This window comes from Dendrobates tinctorius, unplaced genomic scaffold, assembly GCF_039654945.1.
Source record: "Dendrobates tinctorius isolate UK_male_01 unplaced genomic scaffold, ASM3965494v1 ptg000422l, whole genome shotgun sequence".
Lineage (NCBI taxonomy): Eukaryota > Metazoa > Chordata > Amphibia > Anura > Dendrobatidae > Dendrobates > Dendrobates tinctorius.
The window spans coordinates 831,371-853,544 of NW_027362086.1; the positions used below are offsets into that span (position 1 = coordinate 831,371).

Sequence of the window (22,174 nt, forward strand, 5' to 3'; positions counted from 1 at the left end):
GTACCTAAACAGTGGAAACTCCCTACAAGTGACCTCATTTTGGAAACTAGACCCCCTAAGGAACTTTTCTAGATGTGTGGTGAGCACTTTGAACCCCCCAGTGCTTCACAGAAGTTTATAACGCCCGGGCGTGAAAATAAAAAAATCGTATTTTTTCCACAAACATGATCATTTAGTCACCAATTTTTTCATTTTCCCAAGGGTACAAGGAGAAATTGGACCCCAAAAGTTGTTGTCCAATTTGTCCTGAGTACGCTGATACCTCATATGTGGGAGAAAACTACTGTATGTGCACACGTCGGGGCTCGGAAAGGAAGGAAGTAGTGACGTTTTGGAATGCAGACCTTGATGGAATGATCTGTGGGTGTCATGTTGCCTTTGGAGAGCCGCTAATGTACCTAAACAATGGAAACCCCCGACAAATGACCCCATTTTGGAAACTAGACCCCCTAAGGAACTTTTCTAGATGTGTGGTGAGCACTTTGAACCCCCCAGTGCTTCACAGAAGTTTATAACGCCCGGGCGTGAAAATAAAAAAATCGTATTTTTTCCACAAACATGATCTTTTAGTCACCAATTTTTTCATTTTCCCAAGGGTAGCAGAAGAAATTGGACCACAAAAGTTGTTGTCCAATTTGTCCTGAGTATGCTGATACCTCATATGTGGGAGAAAACTACTGTATGGGCACACGTCTGGGCTCGGAAGGGAAGTAGTGACGTTTTGGAATACAGACTTTGATGGATTGGTCTGCGGGTGTCATGTGCGTTTGGAGAGCCCCTGATGTACCTAAACTATTGAAACTCCCCACAAGTGACCCCATTTTGGAAACTAGACCCCCTACGGAACTTATCTAGATGTGTGGTGAGCACTTCGAACCCTCAAGTGCTTCACAGAAGTTTATAACGCCTGGGCGTGAAAATAAAAAAATATTTTTTTTCCACAAAAATGATATTTTTGCCCCCAATTTTTTATTTTCCTAAGGGTAACAGGAGAAATTGGACCCCAAAAGTTGTTTTGCAATTTGTCCTGAGTATGCTGATACCCTATGTGTGGGGGTAAAACACTGTTTGGGCGCATGGCAGAGCTTGGAAGGGAAGGAGCACCATTTGACTTTTTCAACGCAGAATTGGCTGGAATTGAGATCAGACGCCATGTTGCATTTGGAGAGCCCCTGATGTGCCCAAACAGTGGAAACCCCCCAATTATAACTCCAACCCTAACCCCAACACACCCCTAACCCTAACCCTAGCCCTAACCCTAGCCCTAGCCCTAACCCTAGCCCTAACCCTAGCCCTAACCCTAACCCTAATGGGAAAATGGAAATAAATTAATTTTCTTTTAGTTTTATTAATTTTCCCTAACTAAGGGGGTGATAACGAGGGGTTTGATTTACTATTTATGGTGGTTTTTATGTTTGGCAGCTGTCACATGCTAAAAGACGCTTTTTATTGTAAAAATAGTTTTTGCATCACCACATATTGAGAGCTATAATTTTTCCGTATTTTGACCCACCGAGTCATGTAAGGTCTTCTTTTTTGCGGGACAAGTTGTCGTTTTTATTGGTACCATTTTCGGGCACGTGACTTTTTTGATCGCTTTTTATTCTGATTTTTGGGACGCAGAATGAACAAAAACCAGCGTTTCATGAATTTCTTTTGGGGGTGCGTTTACACCGTTCCGCGTGCGGTAAAATTGATAAAGCGGTTTTATTCTTCGGGTCGGTACGGTTACAGCAATACCTCATTTAGGTCCTTTTTTTATGTTTTGTCGGTTTTTTGCAATGAAAACAATTTTATATAAAAAATAATTATTTTTGCATCGCTTTATTCTGCGAGCTATAACTTTTTTATTTTTTTGCGGATGATGCTGTATGGCAGCTCATTTTTTGCGGGACAAGATGACGTTTTCAGCGGTACCATGGATATTTATATGCGTCTTTTTGATCGCGCGTTATTGCACTTTTTGTTCGGTGGTATGATAATAAATCATTATTTTTTGCTTCGTTTTTTATTTTTATTTTTTAAGGGGTTCGCTAAAGGGGTTAACTAATGGGACAGTTTTATAGGGCGGGTCACTATTGACGCGGTGATACCAAATATGTGTACTTTTATTGTTTTTTTTTTATTTTCAAAAAATGAATTTATTGGGGAATATTTTTTTTTTTTTTTACCAATTTATTTAGCGATTTTTTGACAATTATTTTTACACTTTTTTTTTTTTTACTTTATTACATAGTCCCAGGTGGGAGATCGCTGATCTGTCACTTCACAGATCACTGTGACAGATCAGCAATCTGTCACAGGCAGTTCTGCAGACTTCCTCATGCCTGCGCTTTGCAAGCAGTGAGGAAGTCAGCTCCCTACAGGCCCCCGAAGGCCGCCGTCGCCATCTTGGATCCGGGGGCCTGTAGGGAAGGAGTCCCCCGCAGCAGCGCTGCACATTGCGCTGCCGTGGGGGGCTCAGGGAAGCACGGAGGTAGCCCCCTCCCTGCCGATGCTTCCCTTTAACCCCCGGTACACCGCGATCGTGTTTGATCGCGGTGTACAAGGGGTTAATGTGTCGGGGGCGGTCCGTGACCTCCCCTGACACATTGTGCCGGGTGTCAGCTGTGATAATCAGCTGACACCCGGCTGCGATCAGCGACGCTCACCATGTGGGCGCCGCTGATCACATTAGACGTACTATCCCGTCCTAGGAAATTAAGTCCCAGGGCACATGGACGGGATAGTACGTCTAATGGCAGAAAGAGGTTAAACCCCTGAGAAGCTCCAATCCCTGCCAGTTATACTTTTGCCTTTGGCCGAGTGTGCTGACCTCTGTGTGCCTGTGCCTGTTCGTTGCTATAGCTTGTTAATATGGTTCTGACCCGGTTCTGTTCCCCGTTGTGAGTTTGCCTGTTGATTCTTTACTGTGCTATCCTCCCTGTGTATGACTCATTGCCTGTGATCTGACTACTCTCTGCTCGCCCCTCTTGTACCTTGCAGCTATCTCTATGTATGACTCATTGGCTACGTCCTGACTATACTCCCTGTCTATGCCCCTTAGTAACTTTGTCTCGCAGTTACCCTGCTAGGAGTTCTCTTGCAGCTTCTAGCTCTCTGGAGTTTAGGCCACGCCCCTAGCAGTCACGTGCTTCAGGTCCTGCGGATCTGAAGTACGCATCTACTCGGCTGCTGCCCGCTCCACAGGTATCTTTGAGCACAGTTTGCTTTACTCAGGACACGCGCACTGGCTCAGTGAGCAAGTTCAGTGTGGTGTTTCTGATACCTATGCCCGTATACATATCACACGTATCCTCCATCTCATAGTCCCATGCCCATATACCCATCATACATATCCTCCATCCTATAGTACCGTGCCCATATTCCCATCATACATATCTTCCATACCATAGTCTCGTGCCCATATACTCATCATACATATACTCCATCCTATAGTTCCGTGCCAATATACCCATCATACATATCCTCCATCCCATAGTCCAGTGCCCATATACCAATCATACATATCCTCCATCCCATAGTCCAGTGCCCATATAGCCATCATACATATCCTCCATCCCATAGACCCGTGCCCATATACCCATCATACATAGCCTCCATTCCAAAGTCCAGTGCTCATATACCCATCATACATATCCTCCATCCCATAGTCCCTTGCCCATATACCCATCATATATATCCTCCATCCTACTGTCCCAAGCTGATATATCCATCATACATATCCTCCATCCGATAGTCCCATACCCATATACCCATCATACATATCTTGATCCCACAGTCCCGTGCCCATATACCCATCATACATATCCTCCATCCCATAGTCCCTTGCCCATATACCCATCATATATATCCTCCATCCTACTGTCCCAAGCTGATATATCCATCATACATATCCTCCATCCGATAGTCCCATACCCATATACCCATCATACATATCTTGATCCCACAGTCCCGTGCACATATACCCATCATACATATCCTCCATCCCATAGTCCTGTGCCCATATACCCATCATACATATCCTCCATCCCATAGTCCCATGCATATATACCCATCATACATATCCTCCATCCCATAGTCCCCTGCCCATATACGCATCACACATCCTTCATCTCATAGTCCCATGCCCATATACCCATCATACATATCGTCAATCCTATAGTCCCGTTCCCATATACCCATCATAAATAACCTCCACACCATAGTCCCATGCCCATATACTCATCATACATATCCTCCATCCTACAGTCCCGTGCCCATATACCCATCATACATATCCTCCATCCCATAGTCCAGTGCCCATATACCTATCATACATATCCTCCATCCCATAGTCCCGTGCCCATATGCCCATCATACATATCCTCCATTCCATAGTCCTGTGTACATATACCCATCATACATATACTCCATCCTATATTCCCGTGCCCATATGCCCATCATACATATCCTCCATCCCTTAGTCCAATGTCCATATACCCATCATACATATCCTCCATCCCATAATCCCATGCCCATATACCCATCATACATATCCTCCATCCCATAGTCCAGTGCCCATATATATGTATGATAGGTATATGGGCATGGGACTATGGGATGGAGGATATGTATGATGGGTATATGTGCACGGGTCTATGGGTGTCATGGTCACGTGTGACTGGACACACCGCCTCCAGCAGGGCGAATTTATATAACACGCGTGACCCTGGATACACCGCCTCCAGCAGGGCGAATTTAAATAATAGAACGTGCAGCTGGATACACCACCTCCAGCAGGCGAATTTGAGTAGTACACGTATATCTGGATACACCGCCTCCAGCAGGGCGAATTTCAGAATAAAGGGGAAACCAGGAAAACAATTACAATGGTGGCCCTGCGATAGGGAACGGGGACGTGGAGACCTCCTGCACTCCCCTGAGTCAGTGTCTCAACACTCCTAACGATCTCTAGTCCGGTTCCGCACCGGGCGCCGATCAGGATACCTGAAATCCCTAGCTCGCCCTGAACCAATCCCTTACTAGTGAAGTGGACGGTGCAGAAACTAATCCCACCACTGCACAAAAACACACATTGAGGAAAGTGACAAACAGGGAAACACCACTTAGCTTTGCTCTGTTGCTAATGCTCCAAGCAACAGAGTCCGACACCTGAGTGCATCTTTTCCTCCAACCAGATCCAACATCTGAGTGCAGCTTTCCAGCAACAGAGTCCCGGATCTGAGTGCAGCTTTCTAGCAACAGAGTCCAGCATCTGAGTGCAGCTTTCACCATAGCTTCCACTCCACCAAGCTTTGCAAGAACTCCTCGCTGACACCATCGCTGCCACTCCACCAAGCTTTGCAAGAACTCCACACTGGCACCATAGCTGCCACTCCTCCAAGCTTTGCAAGAACTCCTCGCTGACATCATAACTGCAACTCCAGGATTCTGACTGAGCTGCCCGGGACTCTTCTCAAGTTCCTTCCTTCCCCAAGGATGGTTGGAAAAGACCAATATCACCAACAGTGAATGAGAACACCTGACACACCTTTATAGTTAGGAGCCAGAGTCTCACACCTTTTGGAGATTCCCATGCAATAACGCTCACCACAACCGGGGGCAAACTATAACAAAAGACACCACTGTGTAGTAACCCTAATGGCCACCGGGTGCAAAACTAACTCTAAGCAACCAGCTCAAAGGAAATAAAAAGGTTACTTATTCAAAACCTGTCATATCCAACCTGGATCATGACAATGGGATTTACATCAGTGTTTTAGTATTTTACCTCAGTGTTTGATCAGTATTTTATTTCAGTATTTGGTCAGCATTTTACCTCAGTATTTAGTCAGTATCTTACCTCGTGTTTGGTCTGTATTTTACCTCAGTGTTTTAGTATTTTACTTCAGTATTTGGTCAGTATTTTACCTCAGTTTTGGTCAGTAGTATACCTCAGTATTTGTTCAGACATTTACCTCAGTGTTTGGTCAGTATTTTACCTCAGTATTTGGTCAGTGGTTTACCTCAGTGTTTAATCAGTATTTTACCTCAGTGTTTGGTCAGTATTTTACTTCAGTATTTGGTCAGTATTTTACCTCAGTATTTAATCAGTATTTTTTGTCTACGCCGGTAACAATAGAACATGGCAGTAATGGAGAAGGGGGTGATTCATTTCTGTCATGTGCTCTCTGCTCTTTTCTGGGGGGCAGACAATAGCTGGGAGCTTATGTTCCCGGGAATGCTAGTTTTCTCCCACCCGGTCAGTGTCTGCTGAGGTGTTGTGGAGTGGGAAAACTGTTGCTCATAGCAACCAATCACAGCTCAGTTTCTTTTAAACAGCTCTGGTGAAATGAAAGATGCTTAGTGATTGGGTGGGGCTATGTGGAGTGGACATGGAAGATACACACAGACACACATACATACATACATGATACAGTAAAGATGTATATCTTTGTACCGTGTTAGCCAGTAGATAGAAAAATATTCAGAATTGAGAGTCCTCAGTGGTTGATACCTTTTAATGGATAACTGAAAAGATGGTAATAAATTGCAAGCTTTCGAAACTACTCAGGTCTCTTCATCAGGCATTGACTAATACAAAATCTGAAGAGTCACATATTTATGCACAACACGGCACAGAAAAAATGCAATAGATAAGACAAGTGACGTGAAGCAGAACTATCATTATGGGAGAGGGAGAAACATAAATATTGGACCAGTTCATAGATAAGGAGTCTGGATGTTTTATTGTCCTCTGATTGGGGTCTCCTAATGTGTTGTGATGCCCCCACAAGGTCTTAGGAGCAAATTCCTTAATTGATGTAAAAAGACATAAATCCATGCAACATATTCTTCATTCCAGCATTTAAAGTGTCAAAGGTCATCATGAGCTTGTACTCACAGACTCCTCTCTCTCTGAGAAGTAAATTTTCTTTCAATACCAGTAATGTCATATCCATGGTGTTGTGATCAGGCATACAAACATACATATATTCATTTTTATATATATAGATGAGATTAGTACTCTTGTCAGCCAACATCTGTGACTGGCGGTAACCTTTTTACCACTGGTCATAGCTGCTGACTATTAGAGCTGGTGTTTCTCATGCTGTCCTACAGATGACAGCATGGGAAGCACTGGATGTTGGGGCTCCCCATTCGTTTGAATGGGTTTCGGGTTCAAGTTCTGGTACCTGAACCAAATTTTTTTTTTAATATTTGGCTTAATCCGATGGCTCTTTAATGATAGGGCAGAACTTTTATAAAGCACCCTGCCTGTTCACCATTGAAAAGTCCCCACTCTTAAAGGGGATGTCTGATCTTCTGATAAAAGTCCCCAGCCACTCTAAGTTACTGTAGAAATCAGGAAGAAGGCAATGACACAGCTGAGCGCAGTTCCAATTCTTTTACTCACGTTTCTGGCACAGACAGGTGCCCGCTTCGGTGCCGCAGCCTCCAGGTCAGGGACTCAGCCAACTCCCAGGCAGATGGAATACACCCTTCCAGCACTCCCTTTCATGTTCCTGTTCTGAACATCTACTTTCTAGCGCTAATCTGAAGTACTTGTAGTTCTGAATTACACTCAAGTTCCTCCTTCTTGATGTTACTTAAACTCCACTCATATGACAGGTGGCTGTAGCCTGCTTCAGGGACGCCATCAATCATGTCCCGGCTCACACATAAGTTGCCACTGTGTCTTCGAGTCTTTGGTGGGAATAAAGTGGTCACAACTTCTATTCCTCCGGTTTCTGCTGTAGGATCATTAGTATCACACACAGCCTCGGATACCGGCGCCCGGCCTTGGCGCATTAAACTTAGGAAAGGGCTCTGCACTAGCCCCAATCCCCAGTCTCTCTCCTCCTCACGTTCCGTTCTTGTCTATCTTCCTTCTGAACAACTGATCCTTCTTTCCATCTTTTTCCTTGCCAACAGCTCCAGCTTACAGGGAGCTGCTGCAACCACGTCCTCTCTACATCCCCCTCCGGGGATCTTCCTTTCTCTCTCCCCTCTCTGGAGATTTTCTGTAGAGAGGTCCTCCCTCGGCTTCCCCCTGTGGGGAACTGACTAACTTCCTGTCATCTTTCCCCTCTAGTGTTTCTAAGCTCCACCCACCACCCAGCACCCTTCATGAACCAAAGCAGCTGCCATAAAGGGTGCTCTGCTGTTCTAAGGTGTCTGTGCTGGATATAGGTGCTGGAGTCTGGTCAGGTGTTCCATCTTACCTGGGAAGTGGGATGCTACACTTCAAGAGGAGGTGCAGTACCTCTGTGGCGACTGAACCCTCAGGGGCGCCACAGTTACGTGTCCAAAAGTATGAAACTTGCATACATGCAGTCATGTGCTGACTAGATATAATTGGCCTTTTTCAATTCTTTTGTATTGTGAGATATTGTCAGTGCAGGCAGTCTTGTGACCACAACTACTGTATCCGATTTGCATTTATGCAGTCACATGCTGCCTAGAGGTACTTGACTTTTCTCAATTAATTTGCATTAAAAGATAATGCCAGTGTGATCAGGTGGTCATGTGAATGGAATTATGAGATTTGCATACATGAGGCCATAGGCAGACTTGACCTAGTCGGCCTATCTCAATTCACTTATATTGACATATGCCAGGCATGTCTTGTTGGAAAGTGACTGGAAGTGTGCAGATCACATACTTGTTGTCATGTGACTGCTTGATTCAGTGGAAATGCCAATGATTCCTGACAGAGCGTGCACCATATTCTGCCAGCATTCAGAAGTTTGTAGTCATTTGAAGTGAATGCTGATTTTTATCAGACTATTGTATGACTCCTTTAGGCTAGCATTATGGCTGTATGATCAGGGAAGGAAGTAATTTTGAATGCCACATTCACATTGTGTTCTATTTCCTTTTAGGGAACTGCAGGACCCAATTCTGGCGCCTGCTTTGGTGCATAAACCACCAGGTATTAGCTCTTTCCTTTATTCGTGACCACCAGGGAATAGGATTTTCACCACTTATACCCTAGACCACCAGGCACTAACATCTTTTTCTATCTCATCCCAACAGACAATAAAATGAGAACCCTTCTCATTTACTGTACACCTCCCAAATAAACAAATATATCCACTTTTTATCCTAAACCATCATTTGTCAACCTAAGTCCACATGTTCCTCAACAAGTCATGCTTTCAGGATTTCTTTAGTATTACCGTACTTAGGTGATGTTATAGGATAGCCTAAAATGCTAACCTGTTAGGGCTAGAATTGTCCTTCGCCTACAAGGAAGGTACAATGACTTGGGTCACTAGTGCTAATGGCCCAATAGTCTTTTCTAATTTAGGTCACTAGGGAAGTTTTAGTTATTCTGAAATCTTTTTTTTTCTTATCTTTTTTTCTGTTTTCTAAACCTGAGTTCATGCTATTGTCCCTGAGTCTTACAGTTCACAAATATGGTATCTATATATATCAAATATCTGATATGGCATGTCAGATTACTCAGATATTATCACCTATGGTGTTGCGCAGAAAACATAACTTACAAGTAATAACTGCATTACAATGACATATAGCAATTGTATGGCACTATTATGGGAAACGGCATCTAATTCCTACATAAATGCTTGCTGATAGATGTAAAGAAGAAAAGGACATTTGTGACCTCAATCTATTGAAAGTAAAAAAGATAGTGATGATTTTAGACCAAATTCCAGGTTGAAGTGTAGGTGTGACGTTAAATCTTATGGTCAAAGGCGATAAAAGGCAAAACTATGTGTAAAAGCAAACAAAATGGATTTCCTTATTGTTCTAAACTAAATAGAAATTGTATGCCTTCTCCTCACCAATCTGCCATCACTTACTATAATATGCTTTTGTATGTAGCACAGCCCCTGGTCTCTAATTGGTCAAATTGGCGAGTCCGTTGTGTTCAGAGAGGTTTAATTCCAAATTCTCGAAGCAGGGATACAGAAGTCAGAGTTACATACTCAGTATAGGAATTGGATAGAGCAACAAGGTAAGAAAGACACCATGTATATTATATTAGCATACAGGTTGACATTTCATAGAAATGGTAAATTAAAGTCCATCATGTATAACCAAAACTAAGGCATTATGGTAAACTGACCCCAATGGCAATCTGACCTCTGGGAAAACTGCTCATATTCTTCTACCACTATATTGTAGTGATGAGCTGTTCATTTAATTATCATGAATACTTTATCTGTGACTAAAATGTAGAAATTTGATGTTATTTTTGCCTTATTTCCCATCTCTTCCATCCCTAGGATAGAACATGGACGCCTTGCTTTGGCTATCCACCCTGGCCCTCTGGTTAGGAGTTGCCTACTCCCAAAGTAAGTAAAGTTTAGATTTTCATTAAGAAATGAATATGCATATGTTGATACATTTTTTAAGTAAAGCCCTCAATTATTCTTATACTAGAAAGTGAACATCAGATGTATATTAAGATCTAATAATTGGTATGTATAATTACAGTGGGGAAAAAAAGTATTTAGTCAGTCAGCAATAGTGCAAGTTCCACCAGTTAAAAAGATGAGAGGCGTCTGTAATTTACATCATAGGTAGACCTCAACTATGGGAGACAAACTGAGAAAAAAAAATCCAGAAAATCACATTGTCTGTTTTTTTTTCATTTTATTTGCATATTATGGTGGAAAATAAGTATTTGGTCAGAAACAAGCAATCAAGATTTCTGGCTCTCACAGACCTGTAACTTCTTCTTTAAGAGTCTCCTCTTTCCTCCACTCATTACCTGTAGTAATGGCACCTGTTTAAACTTGTTATCAGTATAAAAAGACACCTGTGCACACCCTCAAACAGTCTGACTCCAAACTCCACTATGGTGAAGACCAAAGAGCTGTCAAAAGACACCAGACACAAAATTGTAGCCCTGCACCAGGCTGGGAAGACTGAATCTGCAATAGCCAACCAGCTTGGAGTGAAGAAATCAACTGTGGGAGCAATAATTAGAAAATGGAAGACATACAAGACCACTGATAATCTCCCTCGATCTGGTGCTCCACGCAAAATCCCACCCCGTGGGGTCAGAATGATCACAAGAACGGTGAGCAAAAATCCCAGAACCACGCGGGGGGACCTAGTGAATGAACTGCAGAGAGCTGGGACCAATGTAACAAGGCCTACCATAAGTAACACATTACGCCACCATGGACTCAGATCCTGCAGTGCCAGACGTGTCCCACTGCTTAAGCCTGTACATGTCCGGGCCCGTCTGAAGTTTGCTAGAGAGCATTTGGATGATCCAGAGGAGTTTTGGGAGAATGTCCTATGGTCTGATGAAACCAAACTGGAACTGTTTGGTAGAAACACAACTTGTCGTGTTTGGAGGAAAAAGAATACTGAGTTGCATCCATCAAACACCATACCTACTGTAAAGCATGGTGGTGGAAACATCATGCTTTGGGGCTGTTTCTCTGCAAAGGGGCCAGGACGACTGATCCGGGTACATGAAAGAATGAATGGGGCCATGTATCGTGAGATTTTGAGTGCAAACCTCCTTCCATCAGCAAGGGCATTGAAGATGAAACGTGGCTGGGTCTTTCAACATGACAATGATCCAAAGCACACCGCCAGGGCAACGAAGGAGTGGCTTCGTAAGAAGCATTTCAAGGTCCTGGAGTTGCCTAGCCAGTCTCCAGATCTCAACCCTATAGAAAACCTTTGGAGGGAGTTGAAAGTCCGTGTTGCCAAGCGAAAAGCCAAAAACATCACTGCTCTAGAGGAGATCTGCATGGAGGAATGGGCCAACATACCAACAACAGTGTGTGGCAACCTTGTGAAGACTTACAGAAAACGTTTGACCTCTGTCATTGCCAACAAAGGATATATCACAAAGTATTGAGATGAAATTTTGTTTCTGACCAAATACTTATTTTCCACCATAATATGCAAATAAAATGAAAAAAAAAACAGACAATGTGATTTTCTGGATTTTTTTTTCTCAGTTTGTCTCCCATAGTTGAGGTCTATCTATGATGTAAATTACAGACGCCTCTCATCTTTTTAAGTGGTGGAACTTGCACTATTGCTGACTGACTAAATACTTTTTTTCCCCACTGTATAATAACCTAACATGATAGGATACATTGCATATATGATGATAAATGTTTAATTACATGAGATCTGTATCTCTATTTATCTAAATTTCATCTTAACGTCAGTGTATTTCTTATGATTCTACTGTTTGATTGCCTCACACAATAACTGCAAAAAAAAATGCCAAACTATTTTTAATGGTTAGTGAAGTTGCAGTAGTCAACCAGTTTTTTAAGCTTCTCTCTATAGTCTAATGGAGGAAACTTGACACAGGGCCAAAAATATGCAAATTGCATACATGTGATCTTGTGATCGCCGGTGCACACACTGTCACAACTTGGCAGTCTGCACTCATACAGTGTGACTATAGACTTTTCTTCTCTACCACCCTACCCATGCCGTCCATGCTAATGACTTAAAACTAATATTCTCAATAATCCGAACCTCCCACTCCCGTTTCCAAGACTTATCGCGTGCTGCCCCAGTTCTTTGGAATGCACTACCCAGCACAATTCAATTAATTCCCAATACCCACAGTTCTAAGTGTCGCCTAAAACCACATTTCTTTAGACAGGCCTATTGCCCCACCTCACTTATCTAACTATCCCCGTTTGACCCATACTTCAAAATCAGGCCCCTTGTAGCATCTGATCACACATCCTCCTTGGACTTAATAACTATCCGTGTTTTTACTTGTACACATACTGGCTGGTGACCAGTTCATGCAGCGTTATGTATGTGGTGCCCCTGAGGGTTCAGTCGCCACAGAGGTACTGCACCTCCTCCTGAGGTGTGGTACCCCACCATTCAGGTAAAGTGGAGACACCTGACCACACTCCAACACCTGCATCCCACACAACATAGTAGTGTAGGAATGGGTCAGTTAGTCACAGGAGTCTGATGAAGTCAGTCTGTGAAAGGAGATCCCCTGAGTGGGATGGATGAAGGAAGTGCTGCAGCCGACCTCAGTGATCTGTGTCCGCTGGCACAGGAAAGGAACATGAATAGAAAGCCTGACTCTCCATAAGAAGGAAAGAATTAGTACGGAATGTGAGGAGAAGAAGAGAACCAAGGATCAGGGTTAGAGGAGAACGCTTCCCAAGTTCTAAGCGCAAGGCCGGGGTCCGGCCCCCGAGGTTGTATGGATACTAATGGTCCTGCAGCAGACACCGGAGGAATAGAAGTTGTCACCGCTTTATTCCCACACCAGACTTGGGGCACAACAGCAATGATAGTGAGCCGGGACTAGGTAGTAAGGAGTCCCCGAAGTAGGCTACAGCTGTCTGCCGTACAAGTAGAGCACATAGAAACATCTGACAGGAGGAACTCCAGTGTAACTCAGTACTGGGAGTACTTCACTAAAGGCGATAAGAGGGAGACGTTCAGAAAAGGCACATATGTTGGCAGAGTGTTGAAAGGGAGTACTTCATCTTGCCTGGAAGTTGGCTGAGCTCCTGACCCGGAGGACACGGCACGGATGCGGGCTCTGGTGCCACAACAGACTGTGAGTAAAGCTTTGGAACTACATGCCCGGTGTCCTCCACTTATTCCTGCGTCAACCTGCCCAGCACTGCTACATCCCCTGCGCCCGACACTACATCATCTAAGTGTCACTTCACCTACTCTGCCCTGGGACTAAAGCCCTGCCTGTGGAGAGCTATAACATCACTGCTGCACCACACCATCTGTCCCAGAGGATCTGTCTGCATTGTCGGCTTAACACCTTCATTGCCGAACACCACAGGTGGTGTCACGACTCATTCATTCTAATCATCAAAAGCACACCGAACGATCCCCCTTTTACAATGGGCGCCCAGGGCCATGGGCCGGGTCCTAGCTGCCGTGACACTCCTATTGAAGCTCATCGGGCCCGGTATCGAGTACCCCACGGCCTTGGGAGGGCGACCCATGTGTATACCCTATTTATAGAATCACAGAATCATAGATTCTATTTAGTATATTATGGCTGTATTGTAAAATATAAGCACGTTTTACCATTTACCTTTCCTGTCTCCCTTATTTCCTCATAGATTGTAAGCTTATGAGTAGGGCCCACACGCCTCTTGATATCTGAGTTATGCTTATTCTGTAATGTCTTTATTGTGTGTCCAAGTCCCCTCTAACATTGTAAAGTGCTGCAGAATGTGTTGACGATATAAAAATTATTATCATTATTATTATTCTCAGCCCATAAAGCAATACCAGAATGTTTAACAATCAAAATGATTGCCAACGTTCATTAAAAAAAACATTATTTAGATCTGTTTTTCTCGAATTTACAATCAGGAACGGTTTTAGTCCAGAATCAACACCATTCTTGTCCATGGGCTGTATCGCAACGTAACCCCATTTCAGGCAGTAGGGCTGAACGGCAATGCCAGACAAACCCTATAGACAACAATAACCATATTCTACATCTAAAACAACTGCTCTAAATAATACTTTATGACCTTCGCCAAAGCTGCCGAAAAGTAAGCAGAATCTGACAATATGGTGGATACTGTTGATGTGGTTTAAAACTGAATGTAGATTAATAAGGCTATTACTTTAAAGCCTCATACAAATAAATGGTTGTATAGTGGCTCCATGCACTCTCTGAATTGTATAAAGTCATGATATAAAGGTTTTTTGGGTCTTTGTGTAAGATTATTTTTTCTGTTCTGTCGGATTTGTGCCATTTGCGCTGTGGATATTATCTGCAATGTATGTAAAAGATTTCCAAACATCTCTTGCACAATGTTGGTTCACTAAAATGTGGATTTTCATGGTGGAAGGTGTGCTGTGTTTGCGGCCACTTAAAGGGAAGGTGCCTTGAATTTAATTTTTGTATTAATAATTATTGATTATATAATCAATTATTTTTAATATAAATTTAATTAACTACTTTAATAGTTTTTATTTATTGACTTTTATGTTTGCCACTGGGAACTGCCATTTTTAGTAGTATGGGTGTAAGTGTCTGGGCACGAGATTTGCACACCTCACTTAAGGCAGCCATGGACACAGGAGCCAATGGTCGGACTCCGACCGCATCTCTTGCATTAAAACCACTTCTCCTGCCTCTTAACTGTGACCTGGGCACACCCTCAAGGGATGTCCAGGTCACAGCTGTGGGAGGAGATCGCAAGCATTTTTTTTGTAGCTCGCAGCGTATGCAGTGGGCTTTATTTCCCCCGTCAATCCACACACTGCTCGGTGCCCACGATGGCAGGAGCTGCCGGTAAGACCCCTGGTCAGAAAGCTGCAGCGTCATGCTGTCACATGTCAGTGTGACCCCGCAGCTGTGACTGTCACCGACAGTAATGCTACTGCCGCTACCGTCGGTCACAGTGCTGTGGGATCATGCTAGCAGATGTCAGCATGATTCCGAAGCTGACTGACCCACAGCAGTGACCTGCGGTAAAGCTGGCATGGGCTGATGGGACTATTGCTCCCATTGGGCTATGTCTGCTGTCACTGATAGCAATAACAGTAGGTGCCGCTAATGAGAGGTGTAGCATCTTCTGCCGGTGCCTGTGCTCACAGTTAAAGAAAAAAAGTGAAATTACATACATAGTCAAATAAAAATAAAAACCCATTATACTTACCTCACACCAAATCCCGGACGCCCTCGTCTCCCAGAAATAATGCAAAATAATAAACCAACCTATACTCACCTGTCTGCTGTAGTCCAGGTAATCTGAGTGTCCCACAGCTGTCTCACGTGTAGAACAGTCACATCGGGAGATGTGATCGCTCTACCAGACCGCTGGCGATACATTGACATGAGGTAATCACTCCCGCAGTGTATCATTAAGCTGCCGTGAGAGAGTTCACCGGAGTTCATCAGCTCTGGTGCTTTCACTAACCGCACTGCTGCATGAGAACTTTTCCATGCAGCAGTGGTGCCGTAAGGGACATCACCGGAGCTGATGAACTCCAGTGAACTCTCTCAATGCAGTTCAGTGATACACTGTGGGAGCGATTACCTCTTGACAGTCTATTGCCGGTTGTCTTTGAGAGCAGTCACATCACTGATGTGGCTGCTCTCAAAGTGATCAGGATCGTCTTGGTACAATACAGATTATCTTCTCTGCGGACAGGTGAGGAATATTGTGGTTTATTTTATTTTTGTTGCAGGAGATGTTGGTGTTGGTGGATTAGGCGTTCAGTGAGTATGGTTTAATTAAGATTATTAAAGGAGTCTATGTCATTATTTCAAAATCTGGGTGTCTGTGTTTTTATGCAATATCACTATGGGGTTACTAATGGATAGGTGTCTTCCAGATGCCTCTCCATTACTAAACTGTGGGCTTGATGTTACCTGATAATACAAAGACGCCATCAAACCCAAATGTATGAACCCCACTTGCAACCGCTACAGGGCAAGTGAGAAGAGCGAGGCTAAGTGCCAGAATTGGCGCATCTTATAGATGCACCTTTTCTGGAGCAGCTGAGAGCTGATGTTCTTAGCTGGGGGGCAATTTCCATGGCCCCTTCTTAGGCTATTAATATCAGCCTGCAGCTGTCTGCCTAGCATTTGCTGGATATTAATTATAGAGGAGCCACAGGTAATTTTTTCTGGGTTCCCCCATTTTAATAGCCAGTAAAGGCTAAGTATACAGTTGTGAGCTGATATTAATAGCCTGGGAAGTTCCATGGGTATTACCCCCTTTCCAGGCTATAAACATCGGCCACAGCTGTCGGCTTTCCCTCTGCTGGTTATTAAAATCACACTGGAGCCTACGCAATTTTTTTCATTTTTTTTCTTTAAAATTAACAGTTGCTGTCTGGTTACAGCCTATGAACATTCGTTCTGTTAATGTTCCTGGAAATTATCTGGTTATCAGCACAAAATGACTGTTCAAACCAAAAAGGACACATTGTAGAGGTCATAGCCCTCATAAAATTGTATCTCCCATGTCCACATAAGATGCTGCATTTGCAAAAAATTATTCTTAATTCAACTAGCAAATTCTCACCTACTTGGTTTATACTCTCTCCACTTTCTTCTAGCTCCAGTAAAACCAGAGCTGTCAATCAAGCAAGGGGGCTAGAGACAGATGGAAACAAGTAGTGGGAAGTTGTACTTAGCCCACTTGGCCTCCGCAAGAGTGCAACTCAGCAGCATATATGAATAAAGATTTTCTATATTTTCTGTAGCTTTTTGATGCCATTGATAAGGAGTTTTCCAGTTTTCCAGTAATGGACAACCCATTTAAGCTTCCATTTAGTCCTCTCTGGATGGAGGACAGTTCAAGACTAGATTACATGAAATATGTTAGATACTAAATACAATAATTTAATCTAAAGTCTTTTATATGGGCAGCACAGTGGCTCAGTGGATAGCATTGCAGCGCTGGAGTCCTGGGTTCAAATCCCACCAAGGACAACATCTGCAAGGAGTTTGTATGTTCTCCCCGTGTTTGCGTTTGTTTCCTCCGGGTACTCTGGCTTCCTCCCACATTCCAAAGACACACTGATATTGAATTTAGATTGTGAGCCCCATCGGGGACAGGGATGATAAAGTATGCAAACTGTAAAGCCCTGTGGAATATGTTAGCGCTATATAAAAAATAAAGAATATTATTTTATATGATACTAAGCTTCCCAACAATATGTACAAAACGTTGCTCCAAATCATTGATTCTACTAAATATTAGGTAATGTAGAAGCTTTTTATATGTATACTATGAAATTTCAGTTGTAAATGATATTTTCAGGCAAGTGTGCAAAACCCAACCGTACTTGTAATTTTCACCTATCACAAGAGGTTCTCATTTTATAGCACAATGATTTCTTCCTAAGACTTTTGTCTTATTATTCACAGATAGAGATACAGTATATATGTATACTATGGTCAGAGGATTAATTTTAAGCTTATGTGACTAGCTCTTCAGCACCCCACATGTGCCATCATCTCATACAGCATTGGTATTTTTTATGGGTAGAGGAACTTCAAGCACGAGGGGCCAGGCTCGAGTGTTAACTTTGCGCAACTCTATATCTCTGTTTTCTACACCCTTGTCTGCTTTGGAAGATGTTCTGTTTTAATGTGATATTCATTTTTTTTCCTTTAACTGCTATATTCTTTGTCTCTTTGTTTAACACAGATGCAAAAACTTGTGCTTCTTGCCATCCTACGGCTGGCTTGTGCACCCAGAAAACAGACTATGTGACATGCAGCTGTATGTCTGGCTTTGCAGGCAATGGAATTAACTGCACCCCCATTGCCTCATGCACTACAGAAACATGCTGTTCCGAAGGATATTACTGGGATAACAGGGTAGGTTATAAAATCTGCACAGATATCAATGAATGCGCTGATGTGACTCTGAACAAGTGTGTCCCTTCATCAACTTGTGTAAACAAGATTGGCATCTATCTTTGTGGCAGCACCAAAAATATTGCATGTAACACTGGAGTGTGCCCTTTTGACCAAGACTGTCTAAATGTTGGAGGCACTGTACAATGTGCAGACCCATGTCAAAACTACCAGCAGTTAAATGGAACCAATCGATTGTCTACAATCAACTCCACCGGTGTGTTCACCACTGATCGGTACAACTTTGGTTGGTTCCGTTACAATGGAACTGGTTTGAGAATGAAAGAAGGTTGTATTGGTTCCTCAAAATGTGGATCAGCTGAACCTTTTACCCTTAACAGCAGCCATCCAGCGATTGGACAAGGAGTTGTGTTGATGAGTCTTATAGCTAACACTGCAACTGGATGCACAGCTGCAGGTACCATTCCTGTGAAAGCCTGCCCAGAGGGATACTATATCTATAAATTCTCTGGAAGTTTAAAGTCTGAGGATTATTGCACAGGTAAGTGAGGCTCAAAGACACCATATAGCTAAACTAAATTCTTTGTCTTATTATAAGAAACCTGTAGTCAAATGATTTGTTAAAATCATCTAAGCTTATAAAAGTTAATTACATATTTAGGACCTCCATCAATCAGACTGAAGAAACAGAAGTCAGCCTTTCTGGAATTCTAAGTCTGTGCATTAAATGGATAGTTCATTAATTAAAAAAAAACCCATAATGCAATGGATACTTCCCTGTGTTTGTTTTACAGGGGAACTAAACCCTTGCCAGGTTTCTCCACAGATTATAATAAATCAGTAGTGAGACACATTACCTGGAGTGCGCCGACTGATCCTCTGTTGGGCGCCGCAGCTGCATGTGTCACGGTTGTGTGACAGTCACAACACATGCATGGAGGTCACAACAAACAGGCTCTTCATGCATGTGTTGTGACTGTCACACAGCCGAGACACATGCAGCTGGGGTGCTGAACAGCTGATTATCGGGAGCACTCCAGGTATCTGGGTTCCTGATGCAGCAATTCGGTAAACGCTATAGCTAATCAGATAAGGAGTTATCTGAAGCTATTCGATAAACCCTATTAGTGATCTTTTGAAATGGGCAACACCTTTAACAGTTTACATGCAATGTTAATGACATCCTTAATCTTATTAAAATGTTTTTGTGACCGCCAAGCAATATGCATGCCCCTTCCTTCAATTGTATTTATCACGCTGCATTGAACCAATTTACACTATATAACTAAAGGTTTAAAATATTTTATGGCATAGGTTACATTATGTTTACTGTTTGTCTTGAGCCATTATTGATTTTTTCATTATTTTTATCTTCATTTCAGATCCATCTCAATTTGTTGTTCCAACTCTGCCTCCAACTACAACTATTATCACCACCACGACAACAACTACACCAACAACTACCACCCCAACTACAACTCCAACCACTACTACTCCAACTACTACTACTCCAACTACTACTACTCCAACTACCACAACTCCAACCACTCCTACTCCAACAACCACTACTCCAACTACCACAACTCCAACCACTCCTACTCCAACAACCACAAGTCAAACCACAACCACCCCAACTACTACAACCCCTACAACTACCATCCCAACTACCACTCCAACTACCACACCAATTCCAACAACCACATTGCCAACTACCATTCAGCCGGGACAAAATATCACTGTGACCACATTAAGAAGCAGCAGCGTAATGAATGTCACATCCACAACAGAACTGGTGAATGGCGCTGAGATCACACGTTTAGAGCTGAATGAGACTACAGCTCTCTATATTGAAGTGAAAAACATTAGTCCCACCAATATAACAACCTATATCAATAGCACAGTTGTACCTTTTTACTCCAGAACAATTATTGGGTCTGGTTACCCTGACACATTCATTGACAGACCACAAACTCAAAACACAGTAAATGAAACTGTTACCCCCAATCAGCAACCTTTCCAAGCTAATATGTACATAAATGAGCCGGCACAAACCAAAACCATAACTGAGACCTTTACAGTTGATAAGGTCAATTTTACAAGCACTACTACAACAACAACCATTACAACAGAGGAGATCATAGTGTTGCAAACACTATTTTAGTTTTGTCTTAAATCCTTCCGATGGATAAATCATTATCACATGTATCAGATTTTACCACATTCATGTCCATATGCTAAAGTTGGACTTCAAATCTCACATTACATGTACAATAGGGAAGAAAGTAAAATTTCTCACATCTGGCCCATTTGGTCTAAGCATATTTACAAACCTGCCTATCCTATTACAGTCACATAAATTATTAATCACTGGGGGACACTGTGTTCCTGAGTAGATACGTGTGATGATCTGTGGCCTATTGGTGCACGAAGACTGATTTTAAGTTAAATTAGAACCAATTCTAGGTTACTGAACATGTAAATCTGAAAAAAAAAAACTGTAACTGAATGTAATACAAACTCATATAATGCGCATTTAAGTTTATATGTTGTAAATAAAGTAATTGAATGTGAAATGCAACGGTGAATGTTGTCAAGTGTTTTCATCCATTTGTAACCCTTTGGAGTATTCATAATCATGATCTATTGGGAGAATTTTTGACGAAGCGAGAGCTTCCTTGCAGGGCCGGCTCCAGGTTTTTGTGGGTCCCGGGCGAAAGTGTCTCAGTGGGCTTCTTTAACACGTACCGCAATTCATGCGTATAGTACAATGCCAAAGATATCACTTACTTCTTACTTTACATGAGTGATATCTATTGTAAATTCTACAATAGCTCAGAAACCAGCAAATCCTCGCAGAGCACAGTGCGTGCCCTAGTGGGGATTCAAAAGTTTTCATTTAAGACCTGACAGTATAGAACTCCATACAGTATTCTGGGCATCACATAGTCTTCCATACAGTTTATTGGGCATTACATATTGCTTCATACAGAATAATGAGCCTCATATAATGCTCAATACAGAATAATGAGCCTCATATAATGCTCCATACAGAATAATGAGTCTCATATAATGCTTCATACAAAACAATGAGCCCCAAATATTGCTTCACACAAAATAATGGGCCTCATAATGCTCCATACAATATAATGAGCCCTAAATATTGCTTCATACAGAATAATGGGCCTCATATAATGCTCCATACAATATAATGAGCCCCAAATATTGCTTCATACAGAATAATGGGCCTCATATAATGCTCCATACAATATAATATGCCCCAAATATTGCTTCATACAGAATAATGGGCCTCATATAATGCTCCATACAATATAATGATCCCCAAATATTGCTCCATACAGAATAATGAGCCCCATATATTGCTTCATACAGTATAATGAGTCCCATATAATGCTTCAAACAGAATAATGGGCCCCATATAATGCTTCATACAGTATAATGAGCCCCATATATTGCTTCATACAAAATAATGGGCCCCATATATTGCTTCATACAGAAAAAAGGTCTTTATATAATGCTCTTTACATATAATAATCTATACAGAATAATGGGCCCCATACAATGCTCCATACAGAACTCCATACAGAAAATGGGCCTCATATAATGCTCCATACAGAATAATGGAAACCATATAATGCTCCATACAGAATAATGGGCCCAATATAATGCTCCATATAGAAAAATGGGCCCAATATAAAGCTCCATACAGAATAACAGGCCCAATATAATGCTCCATACAGAATAATGGGCCCAATATAATGATACATACAGAATAATGAGCCCCCATATAAAGATCCATACAGAATAATGGCCCCCATATAATGGTCCATACAGAATAATGGACAACATATAATAGTTAAT

At 42.4% G+C, this 22,174-nt stretch overlaps 1 protein-coding gene across 1 annotated transcript; it reads left to right on the forward strand.

The window, feature by feature from the left end:
- The first annotated feature begins 18,024 nt into the window (after nucleotides 1-18,024).
- On the forward strand, nucleotides 18,025-20,619 carry LOC141076739 (uncharacterized). The gene is made up of 2 exons (XM_073564020.1): nucleotides 18,025-18,836; nucleotides 19,678-20,619. Exons 1-2 carry the CDS (start codon nucleotides 18,050-18,052, stop codon nucleotides 20,454-20,456), a joined length of 1,566 nt encoding a protein of 521 aa, XP_073420121.1. The 5' UTR covers nucleotides 18,025-18,049; the 3' UTR covers nucleotides 20,457-20,619.
- The last annotated feature ends 1,555 nt before the right edge of the window (nucleotides 20,620-22,174 follow it).